General features: G+C 45.3%; 1 protein-coding gene across 3 annotated transcripts in view; it reads right to left on the bottom strand.

Annotated features, from left to right (window-relative positions):
• Positions 1-16235, bottom strand: part of PHACTR4 (phosphatase and actin regulator 4) — a 64254-nt gene extending 48019 nt beyond the window's left edge. Inside the window, exons 1-2 of one of the 3 annotated variants that reach the window (XM_026076378.1) lie at positions 16177-16235; positions 10255-10382 (exon numbers count right to left, since the gene is read on the bottom strand). In XM_026076378.1, the coding sequence (XP_025932163.1) occupies positions 10255-10382; positions 16177-16227 (179 nt within the window). In that variant the 5' untranslated portion in view covers positions 16228-16235. Of the gene's footprint in view, positions 1-10254; positions 10383-16176 lie in introns of those variants that run through there. The other 2 variants (XM_026076377.1, XM_026076380.1) reach the window with 2 other exon arrangements.
• Between the last annotated feature and the right edge of the window lie 5579 nt (positions 16236-21814).

The raw sequence follows: 21814 nt of genomic DNA, 5'->3' as shown, positions 1-21814 counted from the left end.
AAAAGTGGAGGACAGGAATACAGCTAGCTGGGAAACCAAGGCTAGGCCACAAGCAGCCTGCTCATCATCACACAGGGAATCCAACGAGGTTGAGACCTGAGCCCTGCTTGCCAAACTTCACTCAAGCAGTTTAACCAAAGCCATCAGAATAACTTGCCTCACTGCATCAAGCCCAGCTGCACGCATCTCAGAAAGGCTGGGCTCAAAGGAAACACCAACTGCACCACCAGCTCTGCAGGTCCAGCCCTTTTTATAAAAGCAGTGACGAATCAACATTTTATTCTTGGGCCAATCAATTACTCACTCCAGGAAAATAGATGAGCGGATTTTTGCAAAGCTGAGATAACTCCACCTAATGCTATGGGTATGCTGTCCATGAAGCACCATGAAGTCCTTAGGGGAAGGGCTGAAATAACTCAATTTATCTACCAGCCGTAAGATTAAGAGCATGGTAAACAATATTAAAATTCTGTTCTACAAAGCAGAGTAACTGAGCAGCACAGAACAGTTCTCCCAAAGGGCAGTTTATAGCACAGGTGTACAGATGAGAGCTTAAATATCACAAGGGAAGTTCTTCTGGTAGGCAGTTTCTGCACGTGGGCAAAAAACTACAACAGGTTAACTATGTCAAGTGCACTGCTATAAATTATAAGACAAGGTATGAAGGTAGAGTTAATCTCTTATTGGACCAAGTAGTACAGATGGGAGAATAGACACGCTTTCAGATACACGAGCTCTTCCCTCAGATCAGTAGAGGCTAAAAAGCTTGTCTTTCTGACTATCTAATAACAAATCAACTCTACGTACAAGCCTCGTTTTGCTCATGTCCTTCAATTATCATGGTTTCAAGATCGTTTGCTACAAACGGGCACGCTGGTTTCAAAATTCTCCAAGCAACCTCTACTGACCCAATTTGCTCTGAACTAATCACGCACAGAGCAACGGAGAGGTCAACTCCTCCGCATCCTGGAGGTAAATCATAATATTCACTTTCAATGAAGTGACACAGATTAAATCAAGTTCTTCTCGAAGCCTAATGTGGCAACATGACAGTGAATGGGGTGCGCCAATAACCAACAGCTCTACAGTTTCTCCGACTTCAAAAGGATCCCAGCACTTGAAACCGAAACACAGCTTGGATTGCTTCACCTGTTGAAAAGCAATCACCACTGAGGAGGAAGACAGCAGCTGTTCAGCACAAGGAGACGATCTCTTGGCAGAAGTGACAAGCAGATCCCATGGAAACAGTGGGAAAATTCAGAGGTATAACAACTATAAACGCAGTTTAAACAGAATACTAGAATAACTAGGTTTGGGAAATCTAAATACTATAGCTATTACTATAAATGAAACCGGTGGCTTTTCATCACCCATGTAACACTCGATAGCTGGCTTCCCATGCAAATAGTAARCACCGTTTTTCAGCAGCGTGGTAGCTGCCTGTGGGTGGCACAGTAATATAACATTACCTAAGCGGATCCTGAAAGGGAAGGCGGCTGCATTCTCCGTGGCTGCACCATGCGTTAGGCCAGTGGGTTTCCTTCATTACCTGCACAAGGTAAACTTTAGAGATGCCCATCAACACCCTGCACAGAATATTCCAGTGGGACTCCGGACCCGCTTCTGCTTGCAGCTCTGTTACTGAGCAGCAGAGTCAGCTGGGACCAGGCTCTTCACCTATCTGTGCCTCAGCTTCCCCCCTCTCCAGGAGGGGATTAGCTTCTTCTGTAAAGCACTTCAAAACAGAATGAAAACACGTAATCCTTCATCTGCTCAAAACCGATACCTTACACAGGACGGCCCCAGCAGCACCTGGATGGTTTGCTCAGCTAACAAGCCAAGCATGCAGYGAACATTTTTCATAGTTGTACTTGAAACAGATCATACAAACTCTCAAAAAAGCCACCTACAGCCTTCCAGGTGTTTCAGCTCACTGAATGAGTCATGTTTACCAAACCTTATAAAAAGCCAACAGCCTATAGGAAAGCAGGGTACAGGGTTACTTCTAAGACAGCTAAATAGAAGTAGCATTTGTCGCTGGGAGYTATCAAGTACAGTAAACGCCTAGAATTTGCCTCCAGACCTTTTGGCAGCTGATCAACTGCTCCGGAGGTGTGGATGCACACAGGAAAAAACCTGCAGGATGAAAATAGCAAACCAGCTTCCCTACTCACCGTCCTTGAAGCAGCTGAAGGGCTTGCCTCTACCAAAATTATCTTCCTGATAAAGATAGAGTGTAAAATTAAAGCACAATGGCTGATTAGTGCAGAGGGCAGATGTTCTTGTTCCTAAATAAGCACCTTCATTCTGGAAGCTTACACAGGAATAAGAGCATCCGAAGGGACGTAGCAAGGCATGGCTATTCTTTGATGAGTCCCCCCTAAAATGCAAGCCCTAAATCGCCAAGAACAAGAGACTATTTAGACTCTGAGCTCCTGACTGACAGCTAACCTATAAAACTTTAGATTTACCTCTACTGTTGAGTAGATGTGGAAGTTTTTCCCCAAGAAGGCTTGACAGATGTATTCATCACCTGCAGGTTACCACATGTCCGTATGCAGCTGGTATTTAGTGTCCCATGCCCTCAAAACTCCATTTTACCAGCTGTGCGTCCGCCCAACGTTTAGCAATACAGGCTTCAGCATGGAAAAGTTTCATAAAAGACAAGGTTCTAGCTTCCTCCACAAGAAGGTTCAACACCTCATGCTTGAACCATAACGCTCAAACAAAAACTCCCCACACCACAAGAACTGCTTTGCAAAAGTCTTTCCAGTAAATTAGAGGAAGACGAAYATTGAATTATAACATGGAACAAACAAGAGTAGCCCATCCTCAGAGATCAGGGATGAGAACTAAAAGCAACCCCAAGCCAAAATTTAATAAAAGCCAGGGGACCAAGCTTGATATAATTAAAACCAGGATATTTATTAGAGAGGTTCTGGTCATCCACAAAACCAAAACAGACCAGTTAATCTATCAGCACATAAGAATCACCAAAATGCGAGTGTTAATGAATTAGTAAACTGAAAAAAAATAAAAAATGCAATCAACACATTTTGCTACTACCTTGAAAAATCTAAGCATGCCAAAAGAAGAGAAGGAGGAGAAGAGYGATGTATCAATAGAGTCGTTTCCACCGAGGAACATCTATCCTACGACCCAACTCATTTTCACACAGTGAAACTTCAGGAAATGAATCAGCTCCAGCAGCCTGGCAGCAGCTGCTTCAGTGTACTGCAAGTAAAGACCAAGGACTAAGTATTTCAAGCGTAGCTCGTTTGCCCCAAATCTAGGCTGTGCTTTCTATTTCTCCCTCTTTCCAAAGAGCATGAATTCACAAATCGAATTCCCAACTCCAGGAGCCCCAGGTTGGGAGTTGTGTCATTGCTGCTCGAGAGCCAAACCGAGCAGCGCCGCAGCGAGCTACCACGGCACAGGAGCCCCCCGAACAGCTACAAAAATGCCAGCTGAGCCTCTGGAGACCTAGACCCCAGCCCAACCTCTGCACTAGAGCAAGGGGTGTGTAGGTTAACGAGGGCAGTAACGGGAAACACAGGAGACAGGGAAATAGCTACAGTCCAACTCACCTTTCAGAGAGGGGTGTACTAGTCTAAAGGGAAAGCATTCGGGAATGCAGTCCCCATCCCTCAGACCTGTGAGCATTCACAAGAGCACAAAGCCTTGAGATGCCTTTTTTCCTAAAGGCTACAGACCAACATGAGCTTATTAATGCAATCATCACATGCAACTTATTAAACATTTAGCATTTCACTTTCAAACCSAAAAGGCAGGCTTCAGCCTCACTGCCTTAAGCCACCCGAAATGCCGGCCACCAGGGAAAGGATTTGTTTCAACCCAGCTCTTTCCCTGATGCAGCGTGTTGCATGGTCTCAAAAAACACTAATGGCAGCTTTTCTGAAGGGAGGAAATGGGGCAAATACGTGGCCAAAGAAGGTCTCCCTTTGCAAAGCAGCCACGGGGCAGCTTGGAGCTCCTGCGAAAGCCCAGCCTCCTCTCCCCGCAGCACCACGCGCCTTTAAATCCTGGAATTGGCACATTGCCACAGTGTCTTTCTGCGCAGCAGATCTCAGCACAATAGGGCTTGTCAGAAATTAAAATTCCTTTGTGAGCAGTGCATACCTGCTCCTACAACAGTTTGCTCTCCTACCACACCTCCTGGGGAATTTCAATTTACTTTAAAAAGCACTAACCAACTCGCTCCTTAGAGAGCTGGGGACACCATTTGAAACCACGGGGTTACTAGCTCCTGGGTGAATGAAACCGCAGCAGGCTGAAGGCACGGGACAGCTTGCCTGAAACCGAGACCCAATACCACAAAGCAAAGCAAGCAGATGTCACGGTAGAGCTAAATGCACCTGCCAACTTGTACTCTATTCTGCAYGGGAAACTACGTTTTTCCCAATTTTATTAGTTCTGCCCTGCTTTGTTAATATGCATAGAGACCAATGAAGTATCTCACACCTCCGCCACAGAAGACAAATCAGAGATATCATCACATCCATTAGGTCTCAATTATCACCGCAAATGGTAMTGATTCAGTGGACAGGCTCTGCTGTTTCAGGTGAAGCCTACAGTTTTTGAAGTAGAGCACGTGCTGCTTTTACAGCTCATCATAAACTCCAAAAGYTGCACGCAGTCAACAAAATTCATTTTCAACTGGCAAATGCTACTGAAAAACTYAATCCTCTGCTTGCAGTTGTCTGCCATGAAACCTAAGAGCGAGCTTGTTTGGATGCATCAGCAACAAAAACCTCCAATTACACGACCGTCCTTGGCCTACCCATGACCAGCTTGCAATTGAGGGCTGYGGGCTGCACATATCGTCTGGGCTATATATAATCTGCTTCTGCATTACATTATAACGCGCACCCAAAAGGCACATAATAAAAGGGTTCCTTATTTACCTCTGGCTTCGGGGGTAACATGCAAACCACCTTTGCCTTTGTTTTGTGGTTTCCATTTTCRTCAAGCTTTCAATGAAAACAAAGTAGCTGAGTGCAGGTTCTAATGCTGCGGTGAAACCCCTGTAATTATGACTGGGGAGACAATTTCATTCGCAACCACCGTTTCCTCACCGAAATGAGGCCATTCTTACTCTCAGCCGTTGCAAAGCCAGCTTTGCGAAGCGTTTCTCTTTGCGTCTTTATAAAAAGTGACACGAATCAGACAAATTCATTTTAAAGCTTTGATTGTGGTTTGCTGCTGCAGTCTCCTAACGACACTTAAGCCCAGGCAGCGAGGCTGTCAGTCCTGAGCAACCACAGAGGGAGAGGAGACAGCAAACAGCCCCCTTAAATCATGTGTTACCACACGTGAGGATGAATATACTTGATTCCAAGCATCAGCTCTCCTCACTTTAGCATCAACTCTGGAAACCTAAACCCCAGCACCATCTCTGCACTAGAGCAAAGTCTGTTCCAAGCATCGACTCTTCTCACTTACAAGACTCCTCAGGTTTTTCTTTTGTCCAGACAGGACATGCTCACCAAGTCTTGGCAACTGCCCTAAAGAAACCGTGATTTTCTTTGTGGAAGCAGCAACCTAAATTGGACTGGCTACCTATCTTCTTTCCCCAGAAAGCACAGATGCAGCCTGTGCAGACAGCGCAGCAGATATGCAAGAAGCAAAGCTGAAGCTTGATACTCTACAATAATTATCGGAGTCCTGTATCTTGTCAGGGAAGAAAACAAAGTACTGAGATCCCAGAAAAAGAGTAACTCAATGCCGAGAAACATTTCCCATTCCCAGGCAGCTCACCTGAACTCTGAAAGAGCCGGCAGCAGCCGAGGCAATAGTCAGACCCGCTGCTGGGCGCTTGCTAAAGCTGAATTTGCAGTTGGACCATCTGGGCCTTTCCCAAAGTCCCCTGCAGCTCACGCCTTCGTTCCATCGCTGCACGCCCAACTGCTTCCCGGGCTGAACAAACTACAGGGTACACACAGCCTGATTAAACCCCACGCTTTAACTGGTGCACATTCAAGTACATAAAATAGGCACCCTTAATCAGATTCCATATTGAAAGACAGCAATGTTTTCACTTCTTAAAATAAATAAATAAAAAAATACAGGAGACCTGCACCGTGTAGGTATCTTTATCAATGTAAAGTAGAGTCAACATTCCTTAAGCAGCCACAGCCCAACTATTTAGGATTAAATTCCTACCTTCTGAATGGATGCACTGGATTCACATAACTGTGTCTAAAGGAACCTTAATTCTTCCATGCTCTACTTCAGTGCTTGGAAACTGCTCTCGGTGTAGACAGCTATGCAGAAAACTACGCACTAAAGAGCGCATTGAGGTTTAAATTTCATCTTTTGGTTCAGCGCTTTGCCAAACAGTAAGGAGTTCAGGTAGAGTTTGTAATTCAGCTGTAGCCTTATCTTTCCTTCCCAGTTTTATTGCAATACTTTACTTCTGACTTTAAGATATCAAATTTCCTTAAAGTAGCCCCCCCCCCAATTTACTGTTCTTGTGTCTTACAACTCCAGCTTTTACTAAAAGGTCTCCCAGCCATAACTAAGAAAACAGACATGAAAAAATAGGGCCATAAAGTTTCTGAACGAGAACATTTCCTTTAAAAAAAATTCATTTGCAGTTCTCATTGCTGCGCACTAAATTTATGAAGCAGTTACACTGTTTACATGAGGATCGTGCTTGCTACAGCAATGCCAGACGTAGCAAACCCTAACTCGAATCTAACCTCAGGGAAAAGATGTGCCAAACTGCTCTTTCGAGCAGTTTGAGGAAGGGATCAATACCACTGCTAATTAGAGCGTGGCCACTCTTCTTTCAGACACATTGAAGGTTTTGGACTGATACATCCCCACCAACGCTGTAGATGATAATCATGAAACTGCTGCACAAAAGGCAGCTACGATCTCCTGAAACTCCATGAGCAGGGATTTTTCTTTCAGCCTCCTCTCACTGCCACCACACTAACTCAGGCTCCCAGTTTAGAAATGAAAATTTCTAGCCAACACATTCAGCTGCAATAAGAGCTCAAACTATCACCACTTCTTTTCAAGCACAAAAGGACCTTCCATCGTAACAAATGCTAGCAAACGCCCAACTGAGCAAGCAAATCTTGCATCATGCCCTGCAGGCAGGCAAGCTGATCTGGTTCAAGAGAGCAAGCCCCGATCTGGTCCATCCAACAAAAACTGCTCTTCTATCAGTTGTGCAAAATTAAACGAGAGCAATTAATTTCAGTAGCGACACAGCAGATCGGCCACAAGAAAGGATATGAAAGAAGAAAGCATCAAGTGTCTTGAACAAATTTTCAAGGCACAGAAGAAGCCGGCTGAGGAAGTGTCTTCAGATGGGGTGTATTAACTGCAAGCTCACTCTGTTCTCGGTGTACCTGGCACAGCGAGCTCCTGTTCACAGGCGCAGGCTCCCGCGCACACACGTCCACCCCAGTGCTCCTGCCCAAGGCAGCAGCATCCAGCAGACTCACAGCCCAGCTTTGGGCACCAGCACACCTGGACTGCTTTCTCAGATCACTTGACTCTGGATGACCTTGAATAAATCTGTCTATGAACTAAGCCAAAATTATATACACCTCACAAGGTGATTAGTAGTCTAGTACTAATAAGAGCACGTTAGGCACCTCAGAAGAATATTAAGATCCAAATGTATAAGAAAAGAATTCCTTATACATGAGCAGCTTGAACTATAGCTATGACTTTCTGGTGACCCCTCTTGTACGCCAGATTCTTCAACAGCCTTTTTGTTCCTTTCAAGCGCTGCGTCCTTGGACATCAGAGCAGGTTTGTAAAAAAAGGCTCCATGACCCCCCCCCCCACACACACACACACTCCCCAGCACAGCTATCAAGCAGTCGAGACTGCTGGTTTGCTCAGCAAACAAGACCTTCTGATAGGTGCCAGCAGGAGGAACGGTTACAAAAGTACCCCCATTCCCTCCACCTACGCCAACACTCTCAAGTTTTAAACAAGAAGGTTCCTAGGAACAGGCTTAACTACATCAGAGCAACTAAATGCATAAAAAAAGTGTGAAATAATGGAGGGGAATGCAGTTGCTTATTCAAAAAAATGTAATATGGAAGGGACATTAAGAAAAACGTGTTCTCTAGCTGGACCTAAATCAGTACTGAGACATATAAACTAGGATAAACAAAAAGCACTTTACTATACATCTAAGACTTTAAAGACAACTACAAGTAAACTCCATGAGTTAAAAACTGCATGCATATCAGGCAGCCACATGTATAAACTGACCACAATTTCTGGAAGTGTAAAAATATGTTGAAATCACACTATAGGACTGCATCCTTACCTACAGCTGGGAAATACGCTCATTTTAAATGAAAGCTGGCATTAGTCCTGCAAAAAGCACCTTCTTGGTTCAGTTCTCTATAAGGTAACAGACAGCAAAAATATTCCGTTTTAAGGAGAACCAGCGTTCTTCAGGATGGCACATGCTCCTAAGGAGACGGAAAGCGGGCTACAGAGACACTTGGCACAACCCATGCCCCCGCGCTTCCCGCGGTCAGACACGGCCCCAGAAAGCCACCCAGCTCGGTGGCCTCGCCATGCCTGCCCCAGAACGCCATGCCCTTCTGAGGAACAAAAATAACCACCTCGTCACCGATGACAGTCATCTCCCACACGTACGCTACAACTCGACGCACACCCAAGGGTGCAGGTTCGACAGCCTCGCTGCACGGCTCTGCTACGTGAGATAAGCAGCTCAGACCCGGCCCTCCCACCTCGCTCACTTTGCGGCATTTAGACACCCTGCACACCATCACTTCTCATTTCCAAATACTAAGCTAAGCTGCTCTGAAAGGGCACCTCAGAGTAAGATGTCCAAACGAAGTGTTTGCATTTGCAGAGATTACACAGCCCCGTGGTGACAGGTTTGTTAAAGGGAAACTCAGTTCTGCAGTACCAAAAGGTACAGAGAAATAGCTGTTTTCCTGCAAAGGGGAACTGAAGCTTGATCCAAGCTGACCCTGGAACAACTGGTCCGCTTCGACCTCCTCTGTCAGTTCATGACCACTCATAACAACCTTCACAACTGGAGGTATCCCTTCCTCTCCGACATAAGTCACTGAATTAGAGACAATACGACTCACTTGAGACCACAGAGGATATTTGTCAACCAGCTTCAGGGTTTGCCTACAAATGGAGACATCCTAAATAACCCCACACAGTGAACACTCCAATTCAGAGGTGTGCGCAAATGAGCCAGTGTTTAGATGCACAGCTTAAAGACACCAGCTGGATAACAGCAATAAGCTGCCATGCAGGATACGGTGCGGCGTAAAACACAGGCACCCAAATGAACACCAGCTACAGCAGCTTTCTCCGAGATTTAAACTAACAGGTTTGTACTCTCACATCAAAAAAAAACTAAGAACAAGCATGCAGGCAGCTGCAGGGGCTCAGCTAACTAGCAGCAAGTTGCACCATTGCTGTAAATTTAGGATTATTTGCTGAACTCCGTAACTGCACCTCTGCAGCCTCTCCTGTCCCTCCGGATGGGTGAGGAAGCTCCAGGGAAAGGCAACGCATGGACGGAGTTATAACTGCTCTGCAGCAGCGACTCACTCTCAGACCACAGGACCATAACACTTTCCTAGCTCCATCCCAAGTTCAACAACCAAAGGAGGCAAAGGGGCTGCTTTTTTCAGCTGGCTCCCCATCACAAAGTAGACTTCCTTTTAGTCTCAGGTTAGGTCTTCAATGCCAAAACAAGACATTAACCATCTTGCTGTAGACTCAAGCTTCAGGTAGCTTCTACCACAGGACAAACTAATAAGGTCTTTATATCCCACACCTGTGTTTGCAGCAAAGCAAGCTCACCACAGTAAAAACCAGAGCATCCCAATTTCCCTGGTCTTGCAGACATATAATGTACTAGTGAATTTGGGGTAAAATAAGCTTTTTGACCATCCATCTGTGTCAGCCCAGGGAAGGAGCAGGCTACCAACAAAAATTAACAGGCCTGAAGAAGCATCCCCCAGTAACAGTCCCAACCCCATGATGTTCAGCTTCGCTCTCCCATGCCTGCAGTGTCGCAGCTCTTTCAGGTTAGTTTGAACTGTCAACAGATTTTTCCGACTGAAAACAGAACTGGAAAAATACCCAAACCTGAAAGCTTCTGCGAGGGAGCAACACAGGAAGGCAATTCAGTGGCAGCAATCAGGTGAGGGCATGCAGGCATCAAACACAGACAGGAGAAACTTCTCTCGAACCCCCAAGTACCTCAATACAGCCAGTAGTGGAAGCCATATTTTCATATACGCTTGGTGACCCACAGAGCAGCTCTTCCTGCCTTCCTCTCCACTGGCATCAGGAACCTCACCAAGCAGCTGACCCCAGTCAAAACCAGCCTGGTGAAGAAACAGCTAGTTTAAATCCAGTTCACTTCCCCAACTCATTTGTCACATGGCCCACAAGCACTTGTTTAAGTGCAAGGGAGCAGGTGCATGGGATCTTTTCTTCAGTAGCAATGGCATTTTTAGGTCTTTATACAGCTGCAACCCAAACCAGAGGTCTAACCCTGAAGAGAGCACGATTTGATCTGTCACAGAGAAGGGATAAGATCAAGATGGGAAGGCATCAAGCCAAGGACACCAGTCACCAAAACCAGGCTTGAAAAATCTGATGTGAATCATCAAATCCTGCCTACTCTTCTATTCACTTTTTCCACAGCAAACACCAACAGGAAGGTGCCACCCTTATCTTTCTTTGCAGGCCGTTTGAGCCACTTAGAGCACCAAGCTGAGAGCAGCTAAGCCCAGACACTGTCCAAGTACCGAAGATTTTGACAAAACAGAACTTGTTTATGCACATTTATACCTTGATTTGAGATCTCAGCCACAAAAATATTAGACTCCTCCAATACACTTAAGAACAAAGACCTGAAACGCCAAGAGATCCCAATCCACTGATATTTGCCAGCCCCAGGTTTTGAAATTGCTTCCCAAACAGGACCTTGCTCTTCATAACCCAAGGCCAGACATGAGCTGGGAATTCCAGTTCAACCAGTTTCACCCTTTCTCGCCCTCATTCCTCCCGTTTTCTTGGAATAGCAGACGGCAACAAAACCCGACCCCAGCCTAGACTGGAAGAAACAATATGTTGAAATCCATGCAATGAAAAGCCACCTGCTTCCGGCACGATCGCAAGAGCATTTCCAAATTCCAGCTCTCCTCCGGCCAGTGCAGACAGATGGGCACAACAGGCACCCGCTGCACTCCCAGCAAAGTCTTTGTACTTCAGAGGCCAGAAATACAAAGCCTAATGGCAAAGACTGTCTCCACAAGAACAACTGTTTTGTTAAGGGATCACAACATAAATCAATAATCCTCCGGCCACAAAAACAGCTTAAACTCGCATGCAGGCCAATTAAACTTGCAATCCACTAACACACACACCCTGACTCCGGGTGACCCTGCCTCTCAACCGACAGCTCAGGGCTCAAAATCTGGCTGCTACAGACTGAGATACTACCTGCTCCAGATGCCCCCAGATGGCAACAGGGACTGTGACTAAATTCAGAAATGCCACAGCTCAGTGATTACCACAGACAACTACAGATTTTCACTTTCTTGCTCACCTTCCTCCCATTCAATATCACGTTTCAGGAAGGAAATAACCCCTTTTCAAAGGAAGCGATAGCCCTGAAAGTAGGCAATAAAATGCCGAAATAGGAGCCAATCTTGCGCCCTGCTCACTCCTGCAGGGCCTGCCCCAACAGCACCATCCCAGAAGGCTGCAGGTATTTATGATAGGTTTTCATTCTCGGCAGTAGCGAGGCTGCAGGTTTTGCATATGCAAACAGAGTGCCCGGCCACCAGAAACACTTCCGATTATTCACATACTTGCTACTGGCATTGCCAAGACAGAAAATCACTGCAAGAAGCAACTGATGTCATGATTTGCAGTGTAGACCGAGTACCAGAAGCACCAAGACAGTAAATTCTCCTTCCCTCCTCTCCTACTTGCGGTGCCTATGCACTGTTCAGCCTATCTGGCCATCTACAGTACGCTTTCATTTAAAACGCTGGCACGCTGGCTATTGGTAGGACTGATTCCCAGCGTGGTTAATCATTCCCCCAATGGCCCAGAAGCAGAGCTGGAACTGGCTTGTGCTACCCAAGAACCAATTCTGCCAGTCCTCACAAGCATGCCAGGGACTGAGCACTGCTCAGGAACAGTTTCTGGTAACTTTTGCCTTTCAAATCAAATTTCTTTGAAGACAAAGGCTGACATACTTTAAAAAAAGGTTCCTCCCTTCAACATTGTAACAGAGAAGGCAAAATAAACCAGAACTTCCACATTACCTACAAAGTTTCCATATAACCTACCAAAAAAAGAACAGAGCAAGGAAAGGAAAAGGAAAACCCAAGGGCAGAGCAAGGGGGAGGAGGACAGTGGCCACATCTGGTCACCAACCTTAGCAAGGTTAGTGACGAGAGGTTTATGGGGAAAGGGACCTTAAAATTAAAGTGCTTCTCTGCATATGCAACCACGAGGGACAAATATGGAGCAGACACCCATAATGACATAGAAGCTATTTGTCATTAAGTGCAAGAGACTAATAGCCCTGGACAGAGGAGAGCACATAGGGACATAAAGATGGATGGAGTGGACTGAGGTGCGCTGGCAAAGAGCAGCGCCAACTGTCATGTTCTCTCCAGAACATGTACTAACACCAACTTCAGAGGTGGCGGTGTTGAAGGCCAGTTCACTATTAGCATGGCCAGGCATCCCAGAATTGCTGCCCCCTGACGACATTCAGCTAATGCACTTCATGATCAACGCTTTGTGCTCCAAGTTCAGCAATGCGCTGTATTTTGACAGGACATTAAAGAGCAAGATGACTTGTGGCTTTAAAGACAGAGATATCATCCACCACAGATATTTTGATCATGCAAATGACATTAAAAATAAAAGTTTAAATAGTCTCTGCAGCAAAGCCATTTTGGGAATACTTAAGAATTTGAGTTTCCAGTAAGACATGGTCAAATAGCAGTTCTGACGTGTCCCAGTAACTTATGAACCAACAGAAGAGACTGCATAATGTCAAAGCCCGAAGGAACGATTTGTGGAGAGCGCATGAGGACACATCAACACAGTCTGCCCATATACGATCAGGTAGTTCCACTATCTTAACTGGTAATCAAAAGGCAGTAAACCAAACATCCCACACCAGCATAAGGATTCCTACTCTTCACATTTACTTAGCAATGCAGCCAAGCAGCACCATACAAAAACCTCAAGCAATAAACTAATGCTCACGCTAATTACTAAAAAAGGCTAGAATTGTCTCAGTACTCATTATGTGCACCACAAGTGCAGAATATCCTTCAAAATTACTCTTCTATAAAAATGACTCTGATCAGCAGAACACATTAATGAATGGGCCATAAACTTCTCAAAAAAAATACTGCAATGAACTGAAAGCGCGCTCCACCCTCTCGTTAAAGATTTCCCTGCTATAGAAACAATGATTAAATACATAGGGCCATGAATCAGCTACCTGAAACGAAGGTACACCTCAGCAATCAAGGAAGTGCCCAACACCAGCATTCAGACTGACGTTTTAGACACAGCAGGGCACAGCACAGCTCCCCCTCTTAAGATCATCTGCCCAAACTGCAGCATTACGTAGACTGGTAGCCTTACCATGATGCTTCACAAGGTCACATTTAACATCTTTTCTTTGGGTTTGGTTTTATTTTATTTTATTTTTATTTTTTGCAAGTGCTCAGTGTTGTATGCACTCGCTACAGTAACAGAGAGAGAACAGTTTCCAATTCCATTTTGACACGGCCAGACAAAACACCTAGAACTAATTGCAGATGCCTCTGGTCCAGCTGTGGCTCTCTGTAGGGCATTTCCAATCAAGGCTGCAGGAAGGCAGGAGGATGGCATGGCTTATCAGCGGTTCCCAGTCCAGAGTCTGAACTGCMAAGTGGATTTAAGAGGTTTAATTTTCCCAGAGAATAATGCTCTCAAATCAGAATAAATCCTCCAAAACAAGAGATTATCCATAAATTTACTAGTTAGAAATGTTAATATACCCAGTGTTTATGCAAGGACTGCTGCTCTCTCCATGCGAGAGCATCACCTTTACAGTTTTATATTAAAGGCGAAACAGATTTCTGCTAGTTTCTCCCCCCACCTTCCTTTCCACATTGAAATGCAGCACAGCAGCTCTATAAATACCGCTTTCCAAGAGCAACACTAATTCACAGAAGAATCAGGGTAAACTTGTTCCTAACACATTAGGAAAGCTCTGAAAAATCCTCCTCTGCAAAGAAACTTAACCAGAAAACGAGATCCACAGGCAGAGAAATCCAGTGCGAAACCTGGTCAAACGTTCAAATCAGAAAAAACACAGAGCTAAAACTTCAAATGCATGTTCACAAAACACAGGACGGGGCAAATTAAGAAGCAACTGCTTCAACATTGCTGATTCAACCAGACCACAGCAGGAATAGCCATCTGTGTTGCTGGACTTACCCATCATATACACGCCACTGATACAAATGCTTCCTTCTGTTATTCATATTCTATTTACCAAAGGCCCCATCTATACACTATACAACACACAGAACGATGAGAGCCAGACCAGTATAACCTGGCTGTTAATTATGGCCCTTAAGGCTGAGATGCATTAACATTTCCCTCTAGCTACGAACAAGAGCATGCCTACACCCTCATTAAGCACGCGTAATCTTAGAGAGGACAGAGAGGCGGATGAAACAGGTACAGGAAGAAGCGACTTGCCTGACATCAAACAGCAAGTCAGCACCACAGCTGGGAGCTAAACCAGGCCTCCTATCCACCCAAACATCATTATTTTCCCTGCACTCAGCCTAGTTGATGTAGACAGAACTTGGCCATTAGAATGCAGATTGAAGGCTTCATTCTGAAGCTAAAAGCACATGAGAAATAGCACTTGATTAACGTAATCACCAGTGTCAAACTGATTTTGGAGAAGCAATGGTCTCACAGCACTCCCTCGTTCTACTTTCCAAACCTGATGGGTTCACACAGGTTCTTTCCTACCTTATTGACTGCTTTTTATGGTTGGTAACTGAACTGCATGCACTGCAGACATGTTCAAGACACCTTAAAAGGCCTACTTTAATATTAGTCCTAAAAATTCTTTCTCTCCACCAGATGCATGCTATGTGAGCCCACCAATAACCCACAGAGAAGCTGGATACTTTCTTAATGCATTAAAATAACAGCCCTCACGGGGTGAGGTGCAGAAAGAGCCAGCCAGAATTCAGATGTCAGCAACAGCAACTGAGCAGCCCAGGCATGAGCAAAGTTTTCCAGCCCAGAATCTTCCCTCCCTGCAAATCCTGTCTATCCTCATATTCAGGAAAAAAAATCCAATTTTTATGAAACAAAAGAAACAGGAAACACAACAGCAATAAGTTTACTGCAAATAAACATTTCTTGTAGTCATCGGTGTCATGCTGAGTTAGCAGGGATGAATTTTTCTCGAGTTTCCCGCACTGTCAGTACTGGCCCTCCATTAACTTTCTTCACTTTGTGCTGAGCAGGTAACAGAAAAGCCAGATGGCCTAAAGCCATAGCTAATTTCAAAACTGCTGTAAAATAGCACAAGCCAAGAGAGCCCGACAGCGCTCATCTGACAATCCCACCCAAAGGCTGATGTTGCATTCTAAAAAGGTGCAGCCGAGCCAAGAGAAACCATGTTTAAACATGTCTGCAACCTCGCTGGCTTTTTTGTCAATAATTGTGAGGCTCTACATTAAAAATTGATTGCGAAGTACAAGATGAAACATTTGGTGACCTTGCTCACCCATGGCCCTGATCCATAGCCAGTAGGAAAGGGATACAGTCCAAGCTAGAAGCAGGATATAAGCACTAATTCGACTCTCAGCACAAGGTAAATGAATTTTCAGTGACCCTACGGGAATATGCCACTTCTTGCCCACTAATAAAAAAATTTTGAATGAAAAAGACTTCTCTGTTTGTTCTCTCTTTTGGCACTGTGCAAACATCCTTACAAGGGAACAAACCCAAATGGACTTAACAGGCCCTTTTCTACTTCTGCCATTTCCTAGCTAACAGTAAATTACATCTGGTTTGCAAGAGACAGAATATACTCAAAATCCCCCACAATGAAAGACCAACCTTGCTAGCACAGGTCACTTGGCCCATCACTTTTCTTTCAGTAATTATCATCCTCTTATAGGTCCCAGCTGACAAAGATAACCTAGGTAACAGATAGGTAATTGAAATTCTGAGTCCAACCAGATTTTCTTTGTAAACACTGCAGTAGAACAGCTTTAAAACGCATTCCTAAAGAACCTGAAGCAGCCTATTCAGCAAGCAAAGACCAAGCTAAAGCCTCCCAACTCCACTTCTGTCCCTGCATAAACCCACTGAAGTCCATTCCGCGCTGGGGTGCAGAAGGCACGCCAGGAATAGCCGTACCTGCAAACCCTCTTCCTGCAGGTCTTGATGGGACACTAAATCAGCAAAAACTATTAGACAGCTTTGAAGATCAGAGTAATCAATAACATACCAGCATCAGCACTTCTGTGCATCTGCAGGAGAGCTCTTGCCAGGACAGAAATAATATTGACAGAAATTACATTTCGAGCAGCAGCACTGCTATAATGGCTGGTTACCCCACGCCTCGACCAGTAAACTTCACTGGGCTACACAGAAATTACTGATTCGACTTCCTAAGTGGCAGAGGTGAATTAGACAAGAGAATACAACCTTCACAAAGGCGTGTAAGTACAGTAGATGCCAAAGTCCCCTTAAAACTGGCTTAGACACAGTTGCAAGCTTTGTTCAAAGCTCAAATTCTTTCAAGGTGACCTTTGGCTTTTCCCCCCCCTTCCATAAACACCAATGGAAATTTCACCGCCATGAGCACAACTTCTGGGAATCTGCTGAGACCTCAGTGCAAGTCAGAGTGATGTGGCCTGGGGTCCTAACCTCCCACCGCAGGGCTATGTCTAGCTAGAACCTCATTACTTTTTGCTCCTGACTTTTGGCACCACAGCATCACATTTATACCGCCAACAGTCCTGAGCAGGCCCTGGGTGCTAAACACTGCACAGACACCAAACAAGATGATGCCTCTCGCACCTTGATCCAAGTCTACAAATCAAGACTCCTCAGTAGGGCTTAGGCCAAGTTTTTGTTGCTTGTGTCCTTAAAAGCTAATTGTCTAAGAGAAGTGTCTATAGTGACTGGCCCAATGGAGAAAAGCRGGTACCTTCAGAGAGATTCACCTCTCCCTCAGGCAAGGGTAAGACAGGCAATGAAGGAAGCCCATAAGGGCAGCCTCAGGTTTAAAATCAATGGTGGGATTAATCTTGATTGATTTTAGATGTCTAAGTCTACAGCAACAGATCTCTAATTAGGGGTTCACTTCTGTGGATTAGGTAACTAAAGGGAAAGGGGGTTGCCAGTAGCTAAGCACTCTGCAAAGGGGTCCAGCCTTTCAGCAGAAGCTTTTTGAAGCCTGCAAAGTGAAAAAGGTTCAAAACTTCTAGTTTAAGTGCTATTAGACTTTACTAAAATCTAATGATTTTTACCAGTCTGTTTCATAAGCCACTCAGCTGGAATCATTAGACCAGGAGTTCAGCATATGAGCCAGGGAAGCGCCAGACTTGCAGAATCTGACCTCATCAGTATGCACCTTCCTTTGCCCCATGACATTCAGCAGACATCGTTAATTAGTTCAGGATAATGCATTGCCCATCACGACTTCTGAACTTAGCCATGCAGCTGTTAGGTAAGCAATTCCTAACTGTGTTTTGTAATCAGCATGCCAAAAGCACAAACACAAAAGAATAAAGTTAACAATCTGTTTACCCATTCTCTCCTCCTCAAATTACTGTTGCTAGCAAATAGATTCGGCAAAAAAAAACAAAAAAAACCCTATTTCCAGGATTCAGCAGAGAGAACTCATTTGGACCACCACCAGTTTTCATATCTTTGCCACTGGTGCTTCATGTTATTTCACACAACCAATTCATTCAGCCTGTTCCTTTGACTAATAGCATTAAAAGCCTGTCTCTGGAGATAATTAGTCCTCCCTCCCCCAGCCCTTCCCCAGTGCAACGTGGAAAGAGCATACAGTCATCAGCAAACAAAGAAACTCAAACAGGGTGATAACAGGCTGCAGCTGGGTCTGGATGGTGCCTCTCACCTCCGTATCTTAGCACAGCTGATAATCAAAAACAAGTCAACACCGCAAGCACCAGAACAAGCAACACAAGGAAGAGTATCTTTCGATTACTGACTTCCTTAAGTCACTTAAATCTCAGGAAAAGACAATTCCTCATGTGCCAAGGGCATAAATAGCAATGCATAAGTAGTCGTTGTTAGGAGTTTGGCCGGTCACTTTCCAGCCTTCACCCGAGGCATTCGGCAACAGCGGATAAGAGCAGGGACTAGAAAGATAGGGCAGAATCGGGAAATCTGCTTTCTTCTATTTATGATCCCGCACAAATCTCTACATCTCAGCTCCTTACAAGATACGAAATTCCTCTGGGGCAGGGAAAAGCAAAGGACAGTCGGCATTTGGAAAATGCTTTGAGAACGTCGAGCGAAAGATTCACAAAAGTCTTTCTGTCCGCATGCCGATTCCCCACTCAAGAGGCATGCAAAGGGTTTTGCCCTCCGATTCGGAGGCACAGGTTGGAAGGAGTTAAAAATCCCCAACTGGAACCAGCCAGAGGTGCGACTGCCGGCTTGCATATTCATTGGCTGACTAATGCGTGACCCCACTGTGCCAAAAAGAACTGGAAATACTTATCACCGCAGCATTGACAAGTCAGCAAGAGCTACTAATTAAATGATAAAAATAGATCTCTGAAAGGGCTTTTTTCCTCGACACAAAGCCGAGGCCTGCCACTGCCACAGTCACACATCCATTAGTTTGCAAGAGCTCCAAGCTCACCAGCAGAAAAGCAGTCTCAGATTCACAAGAACACTCGCAGCGCATGTATGCCGGGTGGTAGAAAATCTCAACTAAACAAAATTAGGACCCCAATCCTGCATAACACAGAGCATCTTATTTTTACTAAGCACACCACGCTCCTACCACCTTCAATGGAAGCAGCAACAAGATGACACCTTTGCCCCCAACAGCTAAATCAGCTTCCTTGCACTCCCTGTAGCCCACAGCCCTGGCTTTGCCCAATAAATGGTTAAATGCATATTGAGGTGATCCAGGTGATCACATGGATGTCTGCCAGCTTGCTTCACACATGGCATCACTTAGGCTAGGGACAAAAAACTAACATCAGTGCAACTTCTACCACTGCAGAGGTTTCGCTTTAAGCTCCCCCCATCCCCACCAGACACAGGTTTTGTATAGCCAGTAACTGAATATTCATCACCAACTAATAGACCTGCAAGAACAGCAGTGTCAGCAATATTTAACACTTATAATGCCCCAACACATGCCAAACACAATGAAATTTGATCAAAATAGAAGCCATTTGTTTAAATACAAGTGATTTGGCTCTCAAAACTGTCATCAAATTAAACTGGAAATCAAATTAACCAGTGATTGAATGAAGTAGAAGGCTGTATAATCACAGATTACTGATGCGGCAGCATGAAAACAAGGATGCAATCACATTTCCCTTGTCCATGTCAGCCTCTTTGCACCGCCCTGTGCTCCCGATACAACTTTCCCTCTCTAACTTTCAGGACTTGAGGATGCTCTGTGCCTCAAATATAGCTCACCCAGCTATTTCTCGACAGTCCAGAAAGGACACTTGCTTTACAAAAACATCCTTTAAGATGTTATCAGATAACAAAAGCAAGCCCTGTGAAAACGAGGACTGACACACTTGAAACCACATTAACCCAGGACAGGTCRGCACAGTCATTTCCAGCACTGTTAGAAAGAACAAGTTTAAACCCACTCAGAATAGGAAAAGGGTTTTGTTACCATCACCATCCAAGATACTAATTTAAATTGGCATAGCTACATCTCAACGAGGTTCCACCATAAGAACTGGCCTCATTTAGGCTTTATTCCCCCCCTCCTTTTCTTTGCACTCTCATTTGGGAAGGTAGTTATGTTTAATTACTCTTTTAGGTCTTGTGTACACTCAGAAATTAATACGGATTAATGTAAAAAGAGCAATGGGCATTTATACTGAAGTCACAGCAGGTAGAGAAGGAGTTTAATTACACTTCCGTGCAACTTCAACACCAGCACGACAAGCTGATTCAACTGAATTGATCCTTTTACCCACCACAACCGAGCCACAGAAAGCCTCATCTTGCACCTTCCACTGCAAGCAAAACCAGATTCTGCCAATGACTTCCTGATGTTTACATTTTTCAAAAGCAAATTTCAAGTTTAAAACTCACCCTACACAATTCAAGGTTTCTTCACACATTAAAAAGAAGCAATCACTWCTGGCGCCTCTTTCAGCATTCACACATCTCTTTCTCAGCTTGTGGAAGCAACATTTAAACAACTTAATGTTTGAGAAGAGGAGCTTTTACTTAAGAATTTCAGTCTCAGCAAAGCAACTTCTCTTGCACTTTTTGTTCACTTTTTGTCAGTACTAACAGCTCTTCAGCACTCACACCCCACAGAGGGGCATCAAGACCTCACCTCACCTTCACCTGGACAAACATAACACAAAGCAAGACAGAGGTAAATAATTCAGCTGCACACAAACAGCAGGAAAGAACAATTAAACGAGAAGCACAGCAAGAACGTTTCAAATTTCAACCAACACTAAGACAGAACAGATCAAACAAAGAAATACCAAAGGAGCTGCCCCAGAAAGCAGAATTTAGAGGTGAGGCTCTCACGTAGAAAGCAACAGGACAGCAACACAGATGAAAAAACAAAAAGTTTTGCTTTTAGTCAGGGCCTAAGCACATCAGAAGAGAGCAAAGCACATGAAATAGAAGCTAGAGCCAGCATGCTGCTGCTTGTTTTGTTTTAAAAGCAGGCCCCAGACATCCATTCAAACCATCAATTCAGTCACTCAACCAAGTTTTCAAGCTCCAGCTCCCAGCCGCCGCTGGAAGGACAGCCAGCCTGTTTGAGTCAGGCTGCTAGCACAAGCGCGGAAAGAGCAACTCAGGAGACCAAACTTTAGTCACCACGCAGCTCTTGAACATGCAAACTACAGCAGCACATCTCGGCTCCCGGGGAAACACAGCCAACCCAGGCAAAACACTGTCCACCATCTCCCCACAACTGAGTTATCTCACCTGCAGTTCAGGTCCACAGGGAGAGCAAGCTTGGGGACAGGAAATGATGGGAAAAGCGGGGATCACCTCGCCTACAACTTGGAGCCAAGCACCTGCTCACTCCTCTGAGGCAAAGCCCCCCCACACCCAAGTTCCACCCCCTAAAACAGAGCAAGGAGACCCCCCAGGCTCCCCACGTGCCAGTCTGCAGAGACAACAAGCAGGCTGAGACCGGGGGACTACGAAAGGGCTGGAGACCCGCCTGCCCCCAGCGCCCACGGAGGGGCTCACCCAGGGAGCCAGGGGGAGAGCGGCTTCACCCAGCAAGTGCTGGGGGACAGCAGCAGGGAGAAGAGGGGGGAACTCACCCCCCCCAGCTAAACCCCTCTCACTAATACCCCCCGTTCACCCCTTCTGCTCCCCAGTACCTTCTCCCACACTCCCCCCACCAATGCCCCTCACACCCACCGCCCCAGTAACACCCCTGCTCCCCCCAACAGTACCTTCACACTTCCCCCCCCCATGCCCCCGCTAATACCCCTCTCACACTCAGCCCCCACTAACACCCCCAGGAACA

Source organism: Apteryx rowi, unplaced genomic scaffold, assembly GCF_003343035.1.
Source record: "Apteryx rowi isolate R43461 unplaced genomic scaffold, aptRow1 scaffold_43, whole genome shotgun sequence".
Classification (NCBI taxonomy): domain Eukaryota; kingdom Metazoa; phylum Chordata; class Aves; order Apterygiformes; family Apterygidae; genus Apteryx; species Apteryx rowi.
Note: the sequence above shows the minus strand (reverse complement) of the source record. Positions and strands in the feature narration are given on the sequence as shown.